At 36.5% G+C, this 15,405-nt stretch overlaps 4 protein-coding genes across 4 annotated transcripts; all 4 read right to left on the bottom strand.

Annotated features, from left to right (window-relative positions):
- Positions 1–360: 360 nt before the first annotated feature.
- On the bottom strand, positions 361–4,074 carry LOC140788856 (3-hydroxyisobutyryl-CoA hydrolase-like protein 5). The gene is made up of 16 exons (XM_073138331.1): positions 3,969–4,074; positions 3,779–3,856; positions 3,557–3,640; positions 3,371–3,439; positions 3,209–3,272; positions 2,961–3,034; positions 2,788–2,871; positions 2,555–2,639; positions 2,254–2,339; positions 1,992–2,116; positions 1,825–1,885; positions 1,445–1,543; positions 1,050–1,151; positions 886–927; positions 699–808; positions 361–608 (listed from the first exon to the last, which is right to left on the bottom strand). The coding sequence occupies exons 2-16, from the start codon at positions 3,806–3,808 to the stop codon at positions 542–544; spliced, it is 1,182 nt and encodes a 393-aa protein (XP_072994432.1). The 5' UTR covers positions 3,809–3,856; positions 3,969–4,074; the 3' UTR covers positions 361–541.
- Positions 4,075–6,146: 2,072 nt separating this feature from the next.
- LOC140788199 (beta-1,3-galactosyltransferase pvg3-like) lies at positions 6,147–9,446 on the bottom strand. The gene has a single exon (XM_073137365.1). It carries the CDS (start codon positions 7,338–7,340, stop codon positions 6,384–6,386), a length of 957 nt encoding a protein of 318 aa, XP_072993466.1. The 5' UTR covers positions 7,341–9,446; the 3' UTR covers positions 6,147–6,383.
- Positions 9,447–9,867: 421 nt separating this feature from the next.
- LOC140788557 (large ribosomal subunit protein eL20) lies at positions 9,868–11,756 on the bottom strand. Its single transcript, XM_073137835.1, has 4 exons — positions 11,614–11,756; positions 11,398–11,513; positions 11,213–11,276; positions 9,868–10,380 (listed from the first exon to the last, which is right to left on the bottom strand). The coding sequence occupies exons 1-4, from the start codon at positions 11,626–11,628 to the stop codon at positions 10,039–10,041; spliced, it is 537 nt and encodes a 178-aa protein (XP_072993936.1). The 5' UTR covers positions 11,629–11,756; the 3' UTR covers positions 9,868–10,038.
- A 1,156-nt stretch (positions 11,757–12,912) lies between these two features.
- On the bottom strand, positions 12,913–15,304 carry LOC140788558 (large ribosomal subunit protein eL20z-like). Its single transcript, XM_073137836.1, has 4 exons — positions 14,964–15,304; positions 13,720–13,798; positions 13,447–13,561; positions 12,913–13,124 (listed from the first exon to the last, which is right to left on the bottom strand). The coding sequence occupies exons 1-4, from the start codon at positions 15,175–15,177 to the stop codon at positions 13,065–13,067; spliced, it is 468 nt and encodes a 155-aa protein (XP_072993937.1). The 5' UTR covers positions 15,178–15,304; the 3' UTR covers positions 12,913–13,064.
- Positions 15,305–15,405: the final 101 nt, after the last annotated feature.

The raw sequence follows: 15,405 nt of genomic DNA, 5'->3' as shown, positions 1-15,405 counted from the left end.
GTTGCTTTTAAATCTATTTTACCTTAAACTAGTGTTTGCATGCAAAATTAATTTACGGTTCACTATACTACAGAGGATCCAAACGAGTGTGCAGAAAAATCCAGCACATACGAGGCTGCTGCATGGTGGCGTAAGCTTTCTAACGTTAAATGATTTACTGCCTATTATTAGCTTATGCTTATTTTGGATTCGTTGCGTCTTTTCCAGTTGCTAGGTAATAACCAACAGAACTTGCTTACAAAATTTAAACTTCCACTAATTTATCTTATTGATATCCTTGAGTTCCCCAATGTGGTATAAATTGCCCTGAATTCTGGCTCCAAAGTCGTGCAAACAATTTACTAAACAGACACTTGACACTGCAGAGGTGATTATTCCTTCCATTATCATCTGGCATTGCTACATAATAACTAGAGATCATGATAGTAGTAAAATATCAGCTGAACGTATCTAAACTCAGACAGTTCAATTGTGGATATAACCTTATCTAGGTGCGGGAATTACGTGGAAAGGAAAGATGAAATTGTGTAGCAGCCAAGCATTAGAATTGCGTTAACTGCCTTCCTATCAGTTTTGGATAGACAGACTCCTCGTACTTGCCACCCCACCTGTAGGTTGACATTAATGCAATCAGCAAATGAAGCTAGGAAATAAATGGAAAATAAAATATACAAGAGGAAGCATCTCAAGAGTAAGACCTGCATGATTCTTCCCCAGCTGGAATTGGGAGTTCCAATTCGTCACTGAATGGCTGGAAAACAAGATCAACGTTCTTCTTGCTCACTTCTTCAAGTGTTGGAGGATTCCACTGCATTGTTGCATAAAATATAGATTAGAGACGTGTATGTGGATATGTGTATGTATCGAGAGAGGGGGGGTAGTTACCTTTGGGGCATTGTCCTTCTCAATGCTAAGAGCTCGGATGCCCTTCAGTGAAACAAGATAAATAGTAAGGAATAGCCCATGTAATTGGGAATTAAGAGCTTGATTGTGTTGTTGTACAGATAGGAATTCAGAAGGTGAAGAATTTATTATAATCTTATCCCTACCTCATATACATCACCAGAGATAACTGATCTCAACAAGTTAATGGTAATTCTGAACTCTTTCTTCAGACATTCAGGTAAACTCTGCTTCCTACCTTCTCTAACCTGAATAACAAGAATATCCAAATTTTATGACATTATTCCTAAATAGAAGTGGAAGTCCAGGAAACAAGAGCTCTTCCTTTTGTAAAGTCCTCCCAACATAATACAGGAGGAAATAATAAATACTAGACAATGGGCAGGTGCAAATGATTCTTCCCAACATATATACCCCACCAAAAATGTAGAAATATGGACATGCTTGTGGAATTTCTTATTTCAGTTTGATCTTTAACATCTCATAATAAGTTCACATTTTAAGCTTCATAGCAACTACAGAGGTTTCAAAGAGTTGTTACCGATCTTAGTATGATCTTCAACCCAGTGGGAGAGGATCTTCTTAAACTTTTCAGTACTGGTGCTATCCATTCATTTCCTTTGATGCTTGATTCATCTTCCTGCAAAGAAAATGAACTATGTTTTGTAACTGCAATGCAGCCCAAATTCATTACTCATTTCCTTTGATGCTTGATTTGTCTAGAGGTAGATTTGTATAATAAAAGGAAAGCATGCCCAAACATAAGAAATTACAATAAAAGGAGGAGGAATATAAATCAGTAGCACAGAAGAGAAAGAACGATATTGAGGTTTTGAGACTCAAAAATATGTAGTGTCAAGAAGCCAGTGCAGAATAAGTCATAAGAACTAACCCTATGCAAGAGTAAAGCAAGAAACTCACAAATGATTTTATGATCTCCTCCACAGACTCTCCAGAGAAGCATTTATCAATTGTTGAAAGTCTGCACAAGCAACGTGAGCTTGCCTGTGTCAGTTTCTATGAGTATAGTTCTTTTCTCTATCAAGAGTACTCATTCTCCATTATTGATATAACTGCTAAATACTTACTTGTTTAGAATACTTCCTTCATCAGGTTGGACATCAAAAGAGTATTCTTCAATCACTGCTTGGACTGTGGGGCTAGTATCACCAGAGTTTAGACATAATAAGCGTTTCTTAAGTTCATCCAATTTCTGCCATGTAAATCAAGCGCCAGTTTATTTGTAAAATATGTATACCGAACTAATGCAAATACGACGAAGGAATGAATCGGATCCTCTTTATGCTGACAAAATTGAGTGTGAAAACTAGCAGTGAGTGTTGAGCTTACTTCGGAAGGTACAAAATGAGTTGCAAGACCAACAGCAACCATTTCCTTCCCATTCAATCTGCTACCAGTTAAAGCCAGATACTCCCCTATAAGTATACCAATTATTAGAGAAGTGTTCAGAGTACTTTCCTGCTCCACTGAACTATTTAATATTCTACTTTTACACCTAAATAATAGTTTTTTGAGGAAGTATTCTACTCTTCCACAAAGTTACAGGTTCTCTTTTTATATTGAGACTCCAAAGTTTAAGAATAAAGAGAAATTCTCCCTGCTGCAAATACCATCTCTAGTTGATGCTCACCCAAATACCCAGGAAGTTTAGAAAGAATGTATGAGAAGCTGCAGTCAGTATGGAGTCCAACACTTGCTTCCGGCATTGCAAAAGCCTATAGATCAGAAGATAAAATAAGTACCAGCATCTAATAGATTAGTCTAGTGAAGCATTCGGCATTTTTATCTCAAAGATGAAGATTATATCAGAATCAAAATTTTATATCGTAAAGCGATGAAATTTTCCATAAGGAAAATACACACCGTCTTCTCTGTGACAACAGAAAATTTCAATGGGACAACCATTGCTCCACCTCCACCCATAACAAGACCATGAGCGAGGGCAACCTGCATACTTCTTAAATTAATCACACACATAAAAAGAGTTGAGCAGAACGAACACAGGACTTCACACGAGCAATTCATAGGAACGCTACCGTGGTTTTCTTATATGTATGAATGTGGTAGCAAAGCCAGTACATTCTATACACAACCTCGAGACAGGAATCATCTGCAAAGAAAAAGAAAAGATGATATTAGAAGAAACTCCTAAATAAGTAAATAAAGCACATAAATAATTAAACAACTAAAAGGAGGATGCAAATAATAAAAGAGTAAATTTGGCAGTAGGAATAGAAATCCATAACAAAAAGGAACTAAAGCTGTCTATTCCGTTCTTCTAGACCTGATTTCTTCCCCTCATAGAACATCTTTAGATCCCCACCGGCAGAGAAAGCACGCCCAGCTCCCTGATTATGAATGAAATAAAAAAATTCAATACAACAAGAAACAAAGGGAAGGAAAAAAAAAAGCACTACTTTCTTGCTATCTTAGAAACTAAATCCACCTTAAAAATGACCAACTTGGCATCATCATCTTTCTCCCACTTCTCTAAGAACTGAGCTAGAAGATAAACCTGCCATGAAATAAACCCCCAATTCATTCTCCATAAGAATCAGACTCTTCCTAGTGCTAGGAATGCAACTAACAAATTGCAACAAAAACCACCCCAAAATATAAGGACGAAAAGTACCACTTTGGAGGAGATGACATTCAATTGGCGGGGCCGGTTTAAGGTGATCACCCTCGCATGGTTTATCTCTTCTCCGATCACAACCTGTAGCAGGACAACCACAGTTCATTTAGCTACCTCCATGAGAACGAGACCAATCGCATAGCCATATTGTTAAAGTTATCAACTTTTGCCCAAATCTCTTTGCAGATACCCACGAGAGAATACCAGTGTAGAGAGTACCTCTTCTGCGTTCGATGGTTGTTGATCCATTTGAAGCACGCAAGGAGACGACCAATTCGACTTGGAACAAAACTCTATCTGAAATCGAATTGAGTTTATACCGCCAAACAATAATAATAATAAAAATAATAAAAATTTAACTAGACTGAGACAAAGATGGAGCAGTGAGTGTAGAGAGAGGTGAGCTTACCGAAGGGAGGAGGTAGAACAAGAGAGACTGAGAGAGGGGCGAGAGGAAGGAGAGTGCGCGCGGGGGGTTCTTTTTGGGTACGAGCTGCTGGTAGGTTGGCTAATATTTTATTATTATTATGTTTTAGGTAGAGAGTTGTTGGTGGTTGGCAATTGGAGTAGTCGGTAGAGGTAGATACGTGGCCACGTGTGATTTAAGAGATGATTAGGTTAGGATTTAGAACCGCGAGTTACTTTTACTAATTTTTTTTTTTGGACTAAATTAGTTCTATTTTAAATTTTATTTATTAAAATAGAAACACCTTATATTAGCAGGGATCTATTTCACTATGCTGTAATTAAAATACTTAACTGTTAAATATTTTTCTAATTAAAGACCTTTTTAAACTAAGGAATATGAAACAAGCATTTCAATTAAAAATGCTAATAATTTTTTTAATTATTTTAGTTAGGACAATAATAAAATAGGTAAATTTGGGAGTGATATATTTTGATTAAAAATTTTGTATCTAAGACCGGGTAATATGTTTGAATGACTTTTAAATTTTTTATAAAGTCTACATTTGAAAGTTATCATCTCAGTCGGTAAGCAAAAGACATCTAGTTCTGTACTTAAAATTTTAAAATATATTAGATTGTAAAAGAAGTTTGAGACATTAGTTTGGTCAAAAACCTGGAGAACCATAGTACATGCCTGGTATAAATAATTTCTAGCTGACTATCTAATTTAAATAATTACTATTACTATTTTATATATTATATTTTTTATTTTTATTTTAATATTGATTACTGATGCTAGAAATATATTAACTTAAAACTTATAAACTAAAATATATTAAGAATGTGCATCTAGTTTGACTTAATTTATGATTCTTTTCTTAGAGAAAATTATATAACCTACGAGCTCTTTTTTGAATGAAAATCTTTCTTTATGTTATATTATTACTCCTGTTATATAGAATACTATACTATGCATTTATAAAGACACAGCAATCGACCATAAAATGCATAGTATATAGACCATCATCTACTTCCACTTTTAACTCGTTGGAGGTAACGGTTGGTCGTTGGTTGGTATGTTCATATCTTCACATATTAAAACTATAAGTCTCTGATATGGTGACAAGTAGGTACAACCAAAGAGTCTCCTTAACTTCCAAGAATAAAATAACTTTTTTAAACACATTACACAAACTAAGTAAACTGTCAAGGAAGTACTTTAATGAGAAGACATGATAGATAATATAATGACGATTAGAATATAAAATATAAAAAGTATCATTCTTTAATCGCTTAAATTAATAGCTTGGTAAAGAGCTAATCGAGCCAATCGGTATCTCTTTCCTAATGGAAAAGATAGTGACATAACGGTAAAAATTTATAAAGATGGGTTGGATCGGGTCGGGTCTATAAAATTGTAAACAAGCCCAAATCTAACCCAATATTTAATTGGGCTTCAACATTCCCAACTCGGCCCGATAAGAAATGGTCAAGCGGATCTTGTGGAACGGGCCGGGCTACCCGTTCTTGCGCCTATATGAATTTCAACTACTGTCAATGATAGGGGGGGCCAAAGTGGGTCGGATTTTATCGGACTATCCAGTTTTCATATGCAGCAAAGGTTGGCGTGGACTAAGATTCATAAAATATAAAAATAATCAAATAAGGTTGCATAAAATAAATTAAATGTCTCTTAGCTAATTTTAAATGTTTCTAAATAAGGTTAAACGAATAAACTTATGAAATTAAATATTTAACTATTAAAATTTAATCCAATGTCTTAGTTTACCTATTAAATTAGCAGTTAATTTTAAAGTGTTATATTTCACTGTGACGGATCAAGATTACCAAAATATGACATGTTCAGGAAAATAATAATAATTCAGAAGGTCTATGTATAATTATTTATTTATTTTAAATGGATATTAGGGATGGTTATTCCCAATTTGTGGCAAAATGCGAGCGTGACTTGCAAATAGTTTAATATTGGTATAGCTGAACATAGTTTGTTAAAAAGGAACTTTCTAATAAAAATAAGGTGAGATAGATTTCAACCCCAAGACCAGACCAGTAGTCCATCAGGCCATTTGCTGGGAACCACATGAACCAACTAATCAACCAATGGGAACTAAACATCTAATGTGGAGTAGCTAGCTCCATTGGGATACCTTCATCACCATACAGCGAATCGTTTTTTTTTTTTTTTTCTTCATTTAAAATCAACAAAGTAGAAAGACGTACAAAAGTTTAGTTCCAAGACACCACCAATGGAGACTTTTCTTCCACACGTGTTCTTTTCCTCCATATGGATATCTCTCTCTTTAGCCTACTTTTTAGCAATCATACATTATTAACAAGAATCAAATAAGCATCAAATCTTGGACTAATAAGAATTAACAAGAAATTTTTTTTTTTATCAAGGAATATGATATAGCTTAGAAGGCTTCAACCCCTTTGTGACGTTGAAATATTTCAACGTACTCGCCCATCTCGAGTTGTCCTTCAGTTTGTGCACTGCAATCGTGTCGGGGATGAAGTCATGCCGGAAGCAGTTGGTCGGAAACGGGCCCTTGAAGTCGTACATCGCCGGCGCGTTGTCGAATCTATTCTTCGCCCGGTTCGCCATGTTCATCCACCTCCCCGTCCACATGTCCTCCGGCCCCTCCGTCTCCTTTCTCGTTAGCTCGGACGTCGCAATCCACTCCACCAAGTCCCACGACAAGATATACCCCATCCCGGACATGTAAGGAGGGAAAGGGAAAAAATTCTCGGTGTCGCAGGGCATCACGAGACCAGAGTACATGTCCGTTTTCGGTTTGTTCTTCAACGATCCGACCAAGTTTTCGAGTCGGAAGTAGGTGTCGTCGTCCGTTTTCATCACGTAGTCGTAAGTTGCATCCAAGATCTTTGGAAGGGTTGAGAAGTAGGTGTAGGTTTTTCCCTTGTCCATGTTCTCTTCACAGTCGAGGATGATGATGTCGTCGTAGCGGATGATCTCGAGGGCGATGAGGACGGTCTGCTCCTCCTTGGTGAGGTTGCAGAAGACGAAGCGGATGTCGAGGTTGGCAGAGAAGTCGCCTTGGAGGGAGTAGGCGAGGCGGATGAGGTGGCGGCGCTCGTAGTTATCGGGGTGGGTGAGGATGCCCATAAGCAGCCGGAAGTCGGGAGTCGGGGTAGCCGCAGCTGTCGTCCTCGCCGTCGGGGCGACATAGTTATCATTCGTGGAAGGAGGGCAGGAAGTGGAAGGGAAGACGGACTGGAGCTGGAAGTCGAAAGGGTGGATGACGAAGAGCGTCAGGGCAAGCAGTACAAGGGGGAGGAGGAGGAGAGGTATGGTGGAAGGAGATAAGCTGCAAGGGGAGGAGGACATCATATTTTCGTTAATTAGGCAGCTGAAGTGGGGGAGGAAGGATAAGGGATGCGTTCCAACTCTATACGATAACAATAATTCAGCAATTGCTTGTGGAGACGGAAGTAGTCGTTATATGAATATGGATCCCGGATTGGGTCAAAGGCTGATGGGTCACATCGTTTATGATTGAAGAGGATGAAAGAATGAGGTACTCGATCAATGTATAACGTTTGACACTTCTCTGCACAATTATTTGGAAAAATGGGGAACTAGTATGGGCATCCCGTAGAATAGATTAGCACAGTCAGAGTGCTAATCAAAGATTCTATCGATTTCTATGACAACCGGATAAGAACTTCCGAGTAGGTGGCACAACTTGATCTGATCCTGGACCAACCACGTAATATAGTTCTCTTTAATAAAGATGGTGGTCATAACATATAAACCTATACATTGTCTCATTCCGTAATTCAATTTGATGAGCCAAACTCTTGATGACTACTCGTCACATAAATAATAGAAGGCTTAGGAAACAGTTAAATATATACTACTACCTGAATAAATGATTAGCACAGTCAGCTGAAGAAATATGAAATAAGAGCAGTGGGGTCATTTCAGCAAAATTTAACAACAAACAGAACGTGGGACATTTATTCAGCAAAGATAAGCAAGTAAATTAAAAAGAATTATCAATTTTTTGTTTCTGCAAAGATAATCACAACCAAATGCAACAATCCAGTTATACCGTGACTAAATCCGTGAATCTAAACAACACCCAACTCAGTATCAACATTCCTTTCAGAGTAACAAACACATTGAAAAGTGAACTTGAAAATTACTTTTTGCATACACTTGAATGTTCATGACACAAAATAATCAAGTAAAACTTGGACCACAATGCACTTGCAAGAACCAAACGAAAGTACTTGAATCTCTAAGACACCATCAGCAGTTCAACTTCTTAACTAAATGTCAGCAAGGATGTCTTCCAAAGATCTAACAAACAGATCAACGGAACTTGAACACCCAACAGCCAAGTGATATAGGCAACAGGGAAAAAAAGGAAACCAAATAAAATATTGGTGACCTTGGCAAAGTTGCCCTTCTTACCAAATGAATGAAACTGTTTCGAAAGAACAATCAGGCAATATTATAGTTTAATGCCTCCTGAAACTGAAATTCATGCTTTGACTTCATTAAAAAAGAACTCAAACAGAATCAGATATAGAATCCATTTGGTACCAAAATAACTGGTATGGAGATACATAGAAAGCAGAACATAGCAATGCAAACAGGAAATATATTGAGTCCTAACCATTTCATGAGGTCACAATATAAAGACATACATTCAATGAGCTCACGACAAATGCACAAACAGAAAAGGGACATGTAATCTGGACCAAACAACCAACAGAATGTAAGAAAATTGTGCAGCAAAGTTAAGCAAGAAATCATGAATTCAGTTATAATAGAAGATTACGGAAAAAATTATCAAATTTTTGTTCCGGCAAAGATATTTGAAACCTAAATGCAACGAGTCCAGTTATAATGTGACTAAATCTGTGAATCTAAACAACATCTGGCTCAATATCAATACTCATATGAGTAACAAACACATTGAAAAGTGAAAACTTGAAAATTACTCTTTAGATACAATTAGAATGCTCAAAACATATAATAAAATTAAGTAAATCTTAGACCGTGGTGCACTTGGAAGAACCAGACGCAACAAGTCCAGTTATAAGGTGACTAAATCCATGAATCCAAACAACATCTGAATCAATATCGACATTCCTTTGAGTAACAAACACATTGAAAATGGAAAACTTGAAAAATACATTTTAGATACACTTGGAATGTTCATAACATATAATTAAAATCAAGTAAATCATAGACCACAATGCACTTGTAAGAACCAAATGCATTATAAAAAACAAAAGTACTTGAATATCTAAGACAACATCAACATGTCAAGTTCTTAACTAGATGTCGGCAAGGATGTCTTCCAGAGATCTAACAAACAGATCAATGGAACTGAAACACCCAACAGCCAAGTGATATAGGCAACAGGGAAAAAAAGGAAACCAAATAAAATATTGGTAACCTTGGCAAAGTTGCCCTTCCTAAATGAATTATACTTCTTTAACTATGTCAGCAGAAGTGTACCATCATCCAGGTTTTAGATAATGTTTTACAAGTTACAAATATCACTAGAATGAATGATCTGACAATATATAGTATAATGCCCATACAAACTACAACTCATGTGTTGACTTTATTAAATAAAGACAACTCAGAACAAAAATCAGATATTGAATACATATGATACCAAAATAACTGGTACGGAGCTACAAAGGACGCATAATGTAGCAGCTCAAATAGGAAGTATATTAAGTTAAAAACCATTTCATGAGGTCATAATATAAAGATGTACGTTCCATAAGCCCACAACAAATGCACAAATGCAGCATAAGAAATAGTCACCATCTAAAGTTTGTGCAAAAACTGTGATCAAAAGCTTAACAAAAATATAATAAAATTTGTTAAATAAATCAAAGCAAACCTTCTAGCACATTTTACTAATTTAAAAAAGTTCACTAAATAAAGATTAGAATGGAAGATCTTGAAAATAAAGTGCATATGGTTTAAGGCCAATCTGGATTGCCACTTTCCTCAAAACTGGTGGTCTAACAAACTCCAATTACAGAAATAATCTAAATCACATAAACATGTTGGGCCTTGATGCCTTAAATGTGGTCTTCAGCTTTCTTGTAGGTGGCCTAACCTTCTTAAATACCAGAGGAAACTTGATTTTGGAATCATGGAATTGCTTAGTGCTCTCCCTCTTGCAAAGTTTAGCTGGAATGGTAGCTGTCTTGATGATTTGTATACAATGAGACCTTACGCGATGGCGAGAAGCCATCTCATTGTACATATGCTCAACAGCACCATTTAGTGTAGTATCACGGTATTCCTTGTACATATTGTGGTAGCCTGTTCTGCTCTGGTAACGCAACCAAATGCCATAGTTCTTGATCTTGGTTGGCTTCCTCTCAAAAATCTGCATTATAATGCCAACTAGCCATCACAAATTAATATCAAACAGAAGAAAAGAATGCAGTTTAAATATATCTAGTGCCCTGCAAATGAAAAATCAAAGTGCCAGAACTTTGTATACACAAAGTAGGTAGAATGATTGTGAAGTTAACATACATGAAATAGTTAGGATAGAGTAAACTTAAAAAGTTAAAATTACATATTACAAACAAATGAGGAAACATCTGCTTTTTTTATGATTTTAGTTACACTGTTTGCCATTATGTAACAATTGCAGCTGAAAATAGAGTGCTCCTGTTATATTGCATAACTAAATAAAACTGAATAGTAAGTGAAAGCTAAAAGCCTATAACAACTCTTCCACTAGACCGGGAACAGGAATATGTACCACTTTCAAGCATTAATCATCTACAGCTTATTGACTACATAAATTAGCCTCCTCAAATATTTTCAAAATCAAACTTAAAGATGTCATTGTAGGCTTCATATGATAGCTATCATAGATAAAGCACTTCGTTATTAAATAAAGCATACCATATAGAAAACACCAGAATCATACAATGTATTAAAGGAGAAAAAAATTACAATTCAATGAAACAAAATGACAGACCCAAGTAGACCAAAAGGGAAAAAAAATACGGTCACTTTCATACTCAACAGACAAATGCAAAGTCAATCATGCTAGAAGTAGGATTCTAGGAATCTTCTGCTGTTCTCATACAAATGAAAATAATGGTAGCAAAATCTAAAAATTGTCTAGTGTACAAGTTATTTTCGAAACGAAATCACGTAAATATTTTAGATACGAGGAAAAGAAAAAGGTAAAGGAAATCAACCTCATTGATCGCCAAAACTTGCCCATTGCTCTTCTTCACTTTCTTGAGCTTCCTCAAGAAGTACCTATGAACCAAAAGAAAAGTTGCATATATCATTAAATTCTTTTTTTTTTCCTTTACACATCGAAAGCAATCCAGAACAGACCAAAAGATCAAAGACTCCGAGTTCTCTTCATAAAACTTACCAGAACTTGGATTTGGCGCGGACCTCGTTGGTGGCCCACAGCTTCATCCGGTAGATCTTTGGGTGCTCATCGCTCTCCGATGGGAGCGCTCTCCCTACCACCTGGTACTGATGGAACTGCGCACAAAACGATCAAACCACATCGAACGCTTACATCGACAGCAAGTATCTAAAATCGAAGAAGAGCTAAGAATACATCACGAAGGTAACAACTAACCCTAAATGCCACCATCTTGAGGTCTCAATCCCAGAGATTGCCTTCTTTCCTCCCTTGCAAGCACAGGCGGCTGGGTAAAACAGGGTATTTATGCGAGGGCGGAACCGAATGGCGCTAAACCCTAATGGGCCACTAAATGGGCCTCTAAAGCCCAAATTGAAACCGGTAATTAACTTTTTTTTTTCTTTTTGGGAACTCACGCCCACTTTTCACTTCCCTAAAAGGGTGGTTAATTTTCTAATTAATCACATAGGAAGGCTTTGATGTACTTATATATCAACTTTATTGGAAATCAAATATTATTTTTGAGTAGGAATAAATATATTATAATAATTGTTTGTTCTTAAGAACATGCTGCTTGTTTCACTTGTACGTAACCATCCGGCACCCTACCCTAATAACAGAACATTAATACAATAAAGCCCATATTGTGAGTTCAAATATGCAAGTATGCTTCACATTTTTATTAAAAAGTTAGCATGATAGTAAAAGAACGTAGAGTGTTGTCACAAACTCACAATATGAGGCAGATGATGAAGCTATTTAGACATTGTATTTGAAGAGTGGTCTGTGCTTATATTGTCTATTCCACTTAGCTAACCAGTTATATATTGTTTTAAATATAAAAAAATCAACTAATAAAGCAAGACACAAACCGTCGTGATCAACTGTTTTCATAGTTGTGCAACTATTCCCAGGTGGTATCCTTCCAAATCAGGAATATATAAGCCTTGTGGTTTAATATTAGGGTGGCATTGTTGGCAGAAACTTATTCATAAATTACAACTCTCTTAAATATATTTTATAACAAAGTACTCACTTATATATATTTTAGTTAAATCCTACATAAGTTAAGTCACTTAATAAGTTATACATAAAATCTTACTATAGGTAAAAAATGTAATAAAATTATGCATATTTTCTAAGAAGAATTTCTACCACGATTAACATACAAATTTTTATATAAATTTATTTAAGATAATTCATACGTTTTACAAACAAACAATAAAATATATATGAACCAAATGAGACCTTAAGTATACAATATGAGAAATAAGCTCTTTCCTAGTAGCAAAGCTGCTAATAATTCATATAGTTAGATGAAAAGAATGAGAGGAAAATTTAGAAAAGCCACACAACTTCGACATCAAAGCCCTCGTCATTAGCCAGTCGTTTACCCACATCTTGATATGAAACAAAGTAATAATGTAGGACTGGATCACAATCTCGTAGTAGTTTCAGTATGAGGAATTTAAAATAATCAGCGCACTCTTTTAAGTAAAAACAAGGCAGATAGAATTGATTTGTTAAGTCATTTCTTTCTTCCAAGAAAATAATAGTAAACATCAACTTACAATACATACATCAAATACATATCTCCCGACAGTATTCAGGGTTTAGAAATCAGGATGAACATATACATCATGGCGTCTTGCTGCAGAGTCAAGGATTCACCAAACATCGGATTCTTTTGTCAACCCAAGGATAATAGCAATTGCAGCAAGAATAGCCTGCTCATGAATATCAAATGTTTACAGCAATTAAAACATTTTCTGAACTTTCACCTTCTGCCAAGAGAACACAGTATAAACTTAAGACAGAATGTGCTGGCCCAAAGAATCGACTAGATGGCCAATATAAGAATTGTTCATATTTAACTTGGCGATTAGTTCAATGACGAGAAGCATAGCATACAGAGATCCAAGTAGTTAGCAACAGAGAAGTCCATAGGAGTCAGTTCATATAATGACAAGATAATATGAATAATGTTTTGTTACCATCTTTTACTTACTGTAATAAAAAGCATGTGAGAAGATAATACAAGCTACTTACTGCAATTGTGCAAGCAATAAATCCTGGTTTCTCTCTATAGTCCACTCTGACAAAGAGCAGGATGAAAGCCCCAACATACCAGGGAATAGCAGCAAGAAAGAAGCCAATAATGAACCTTCCAGAGACAGAATTTTTGCATCAGAATCCACTTTATTTGACAAACTAATAGCATGAATGCTTCAGGGTATAATGAGAAGTTGACATAGGTTGCACAATGGATTAACAAGTACAACAAAGGTTCCATGTTTTTAGTATGACGGATTAGAAACTTACAAAAGCCATCCTATACCAATTCCGCAACATGGAAGACGTGGCATTCTTAAAGGTCTTCCTTCAGCAACAGCGGCATAACCTTGAACATCAGAAAACGAAATATGAAAAATCAATAGCTGCTAGGAGTCAATTTCTTACAAGTCATAATATAGAGAAGTTTTCACTTAATAAGTTTTCATCTAAAATGACATGATGAGGTGCAAGCAGAAGAAGGCCTACTCCAAAGAGCAATATGTGCAAAAGCTTTCTTCATGGAGGCGAAGGAAGAGTATCCCATTTTGCAACTTAAGAAGCACAGAAGACACATTTAAGAGGCAATCATGTAGAAAACTCAATTTTTTAGGTCACATTAAGCTGCTAACTTATCTGGAACCCTATGCGGAACAAGCAACCTATGTGAAGAAAAGGCTGGATGGCATTTAGCTAACTAATGGTGAGTCCAAAAAATAAAAATCCAAACACATTTGTATAGCCATCTCTTGAAGATATGATTTATTTTATATGAAAACAAAATTGTTCTTCCTGGGCAGCATGTTGGCGGTTCATACATCTATTTCTCTGAGAAAAATGTCATTCATTTACAATTCAAGTCAAGGATCACTTATCCTTGGCAAATATTGGATTAAGTCCTAAACTTTCTCGATTGGCTCACTAAAGTGGTTCATATCGCATAATTCAGGGATAGCCATGCTTGCACTCATTGTGAAATTTACATATTGATTTTAAAAGGATCCCACAATGATTAATAAGGTCAGATGAATGAGGTAAATTTTATTTTGGAAGCACAACTTTCCTGTCAATAAGAATGCTTAGGTCAAAAGTCGAACAAAAGAGGATAAGCCATATGTATAATAAAACTTTGACAACTTTTCATCGGAGCAGCTGAAAAGTTGCCATCCCATAAAACTATATTAACTGAAAGGGGATCAATTTCTTCTTAATTCACCAACTATATATCAGCTTAAATGCCCAGCTTTGCCTTCTCTCTTGCAGAATAAATCTCCAACACGTTCGCCAATGAAATGCCTATGAATTATCGTACAAGATCACATATTTTGCGTCCTAGAGGTGGAGAAACAAAAACTTCCCAACTTTAGCCACGATACAAAGGTCAACCAACAAAATCGCAACATTTTCTAAATAAAACTACATTAAAATGATCGTATAAACACGATCCATGAGATAATCTATCGTAAAATAAAAACTGATATAAAATTCTAGAAATGAAGGGCGAGAGGTGGTACCTGGGACGGCTTGGTAGCCATGGGGGTAGTAAACAGCACCGGCAGCATAAGGAGGGGGATAAGACGTCGGAGGCGCCCCTATCCCTGGCGGCGGAGCCGGCTGAGGGAAGCCGATCGCCGGTCGAGAGTAGTCGGGGACCCCGCCCTGGAATGTACCGTAGTGGTGGCGAGGATCGCCTGAGACTCCGCGGCTCTTCCCCTCCTCCTCACTCATCTTTGGCCTTGTCTTCTTCGCTATCCTCTCTAGGGCTTTGCGAGTCGTCGATTAGGAGATCGGAAGGACTTCGGGTCGTGGAAGAAAGGGAAGGGTCACGGTTTTCTCGCGATGAAGAGCGGATACGCTGTTTGGTTGTGAGATGGGTGACGTGGCAGCTTTTTATGGGTATTATATTTTGGGGGTTAATTACAGTTAAGACTTTTCAATCCTCTTAATTTTGTTTAT

Source organism: Typha latifolia, chromosome 5 (genome assembly GCF_019914945.1).
Source record: "Typha latifolia isolate L0001 chromosome 5, TyphaL0001v2, whole genome shotgun sequence".
In the NCBI taxonomy this organism is placed as follows: domain Eukaryota; kingdom Viridiplantae; phylum Streptophyta; class Magnoliopsida; order Poales; family Typhaceae; genus Typha; species Typha latifolia.
The sequence above is the reverse complement of the archived record's forward strand: the minus strand, read 5'-3'. Positions and strand labels throughout refer to the sequence as shown.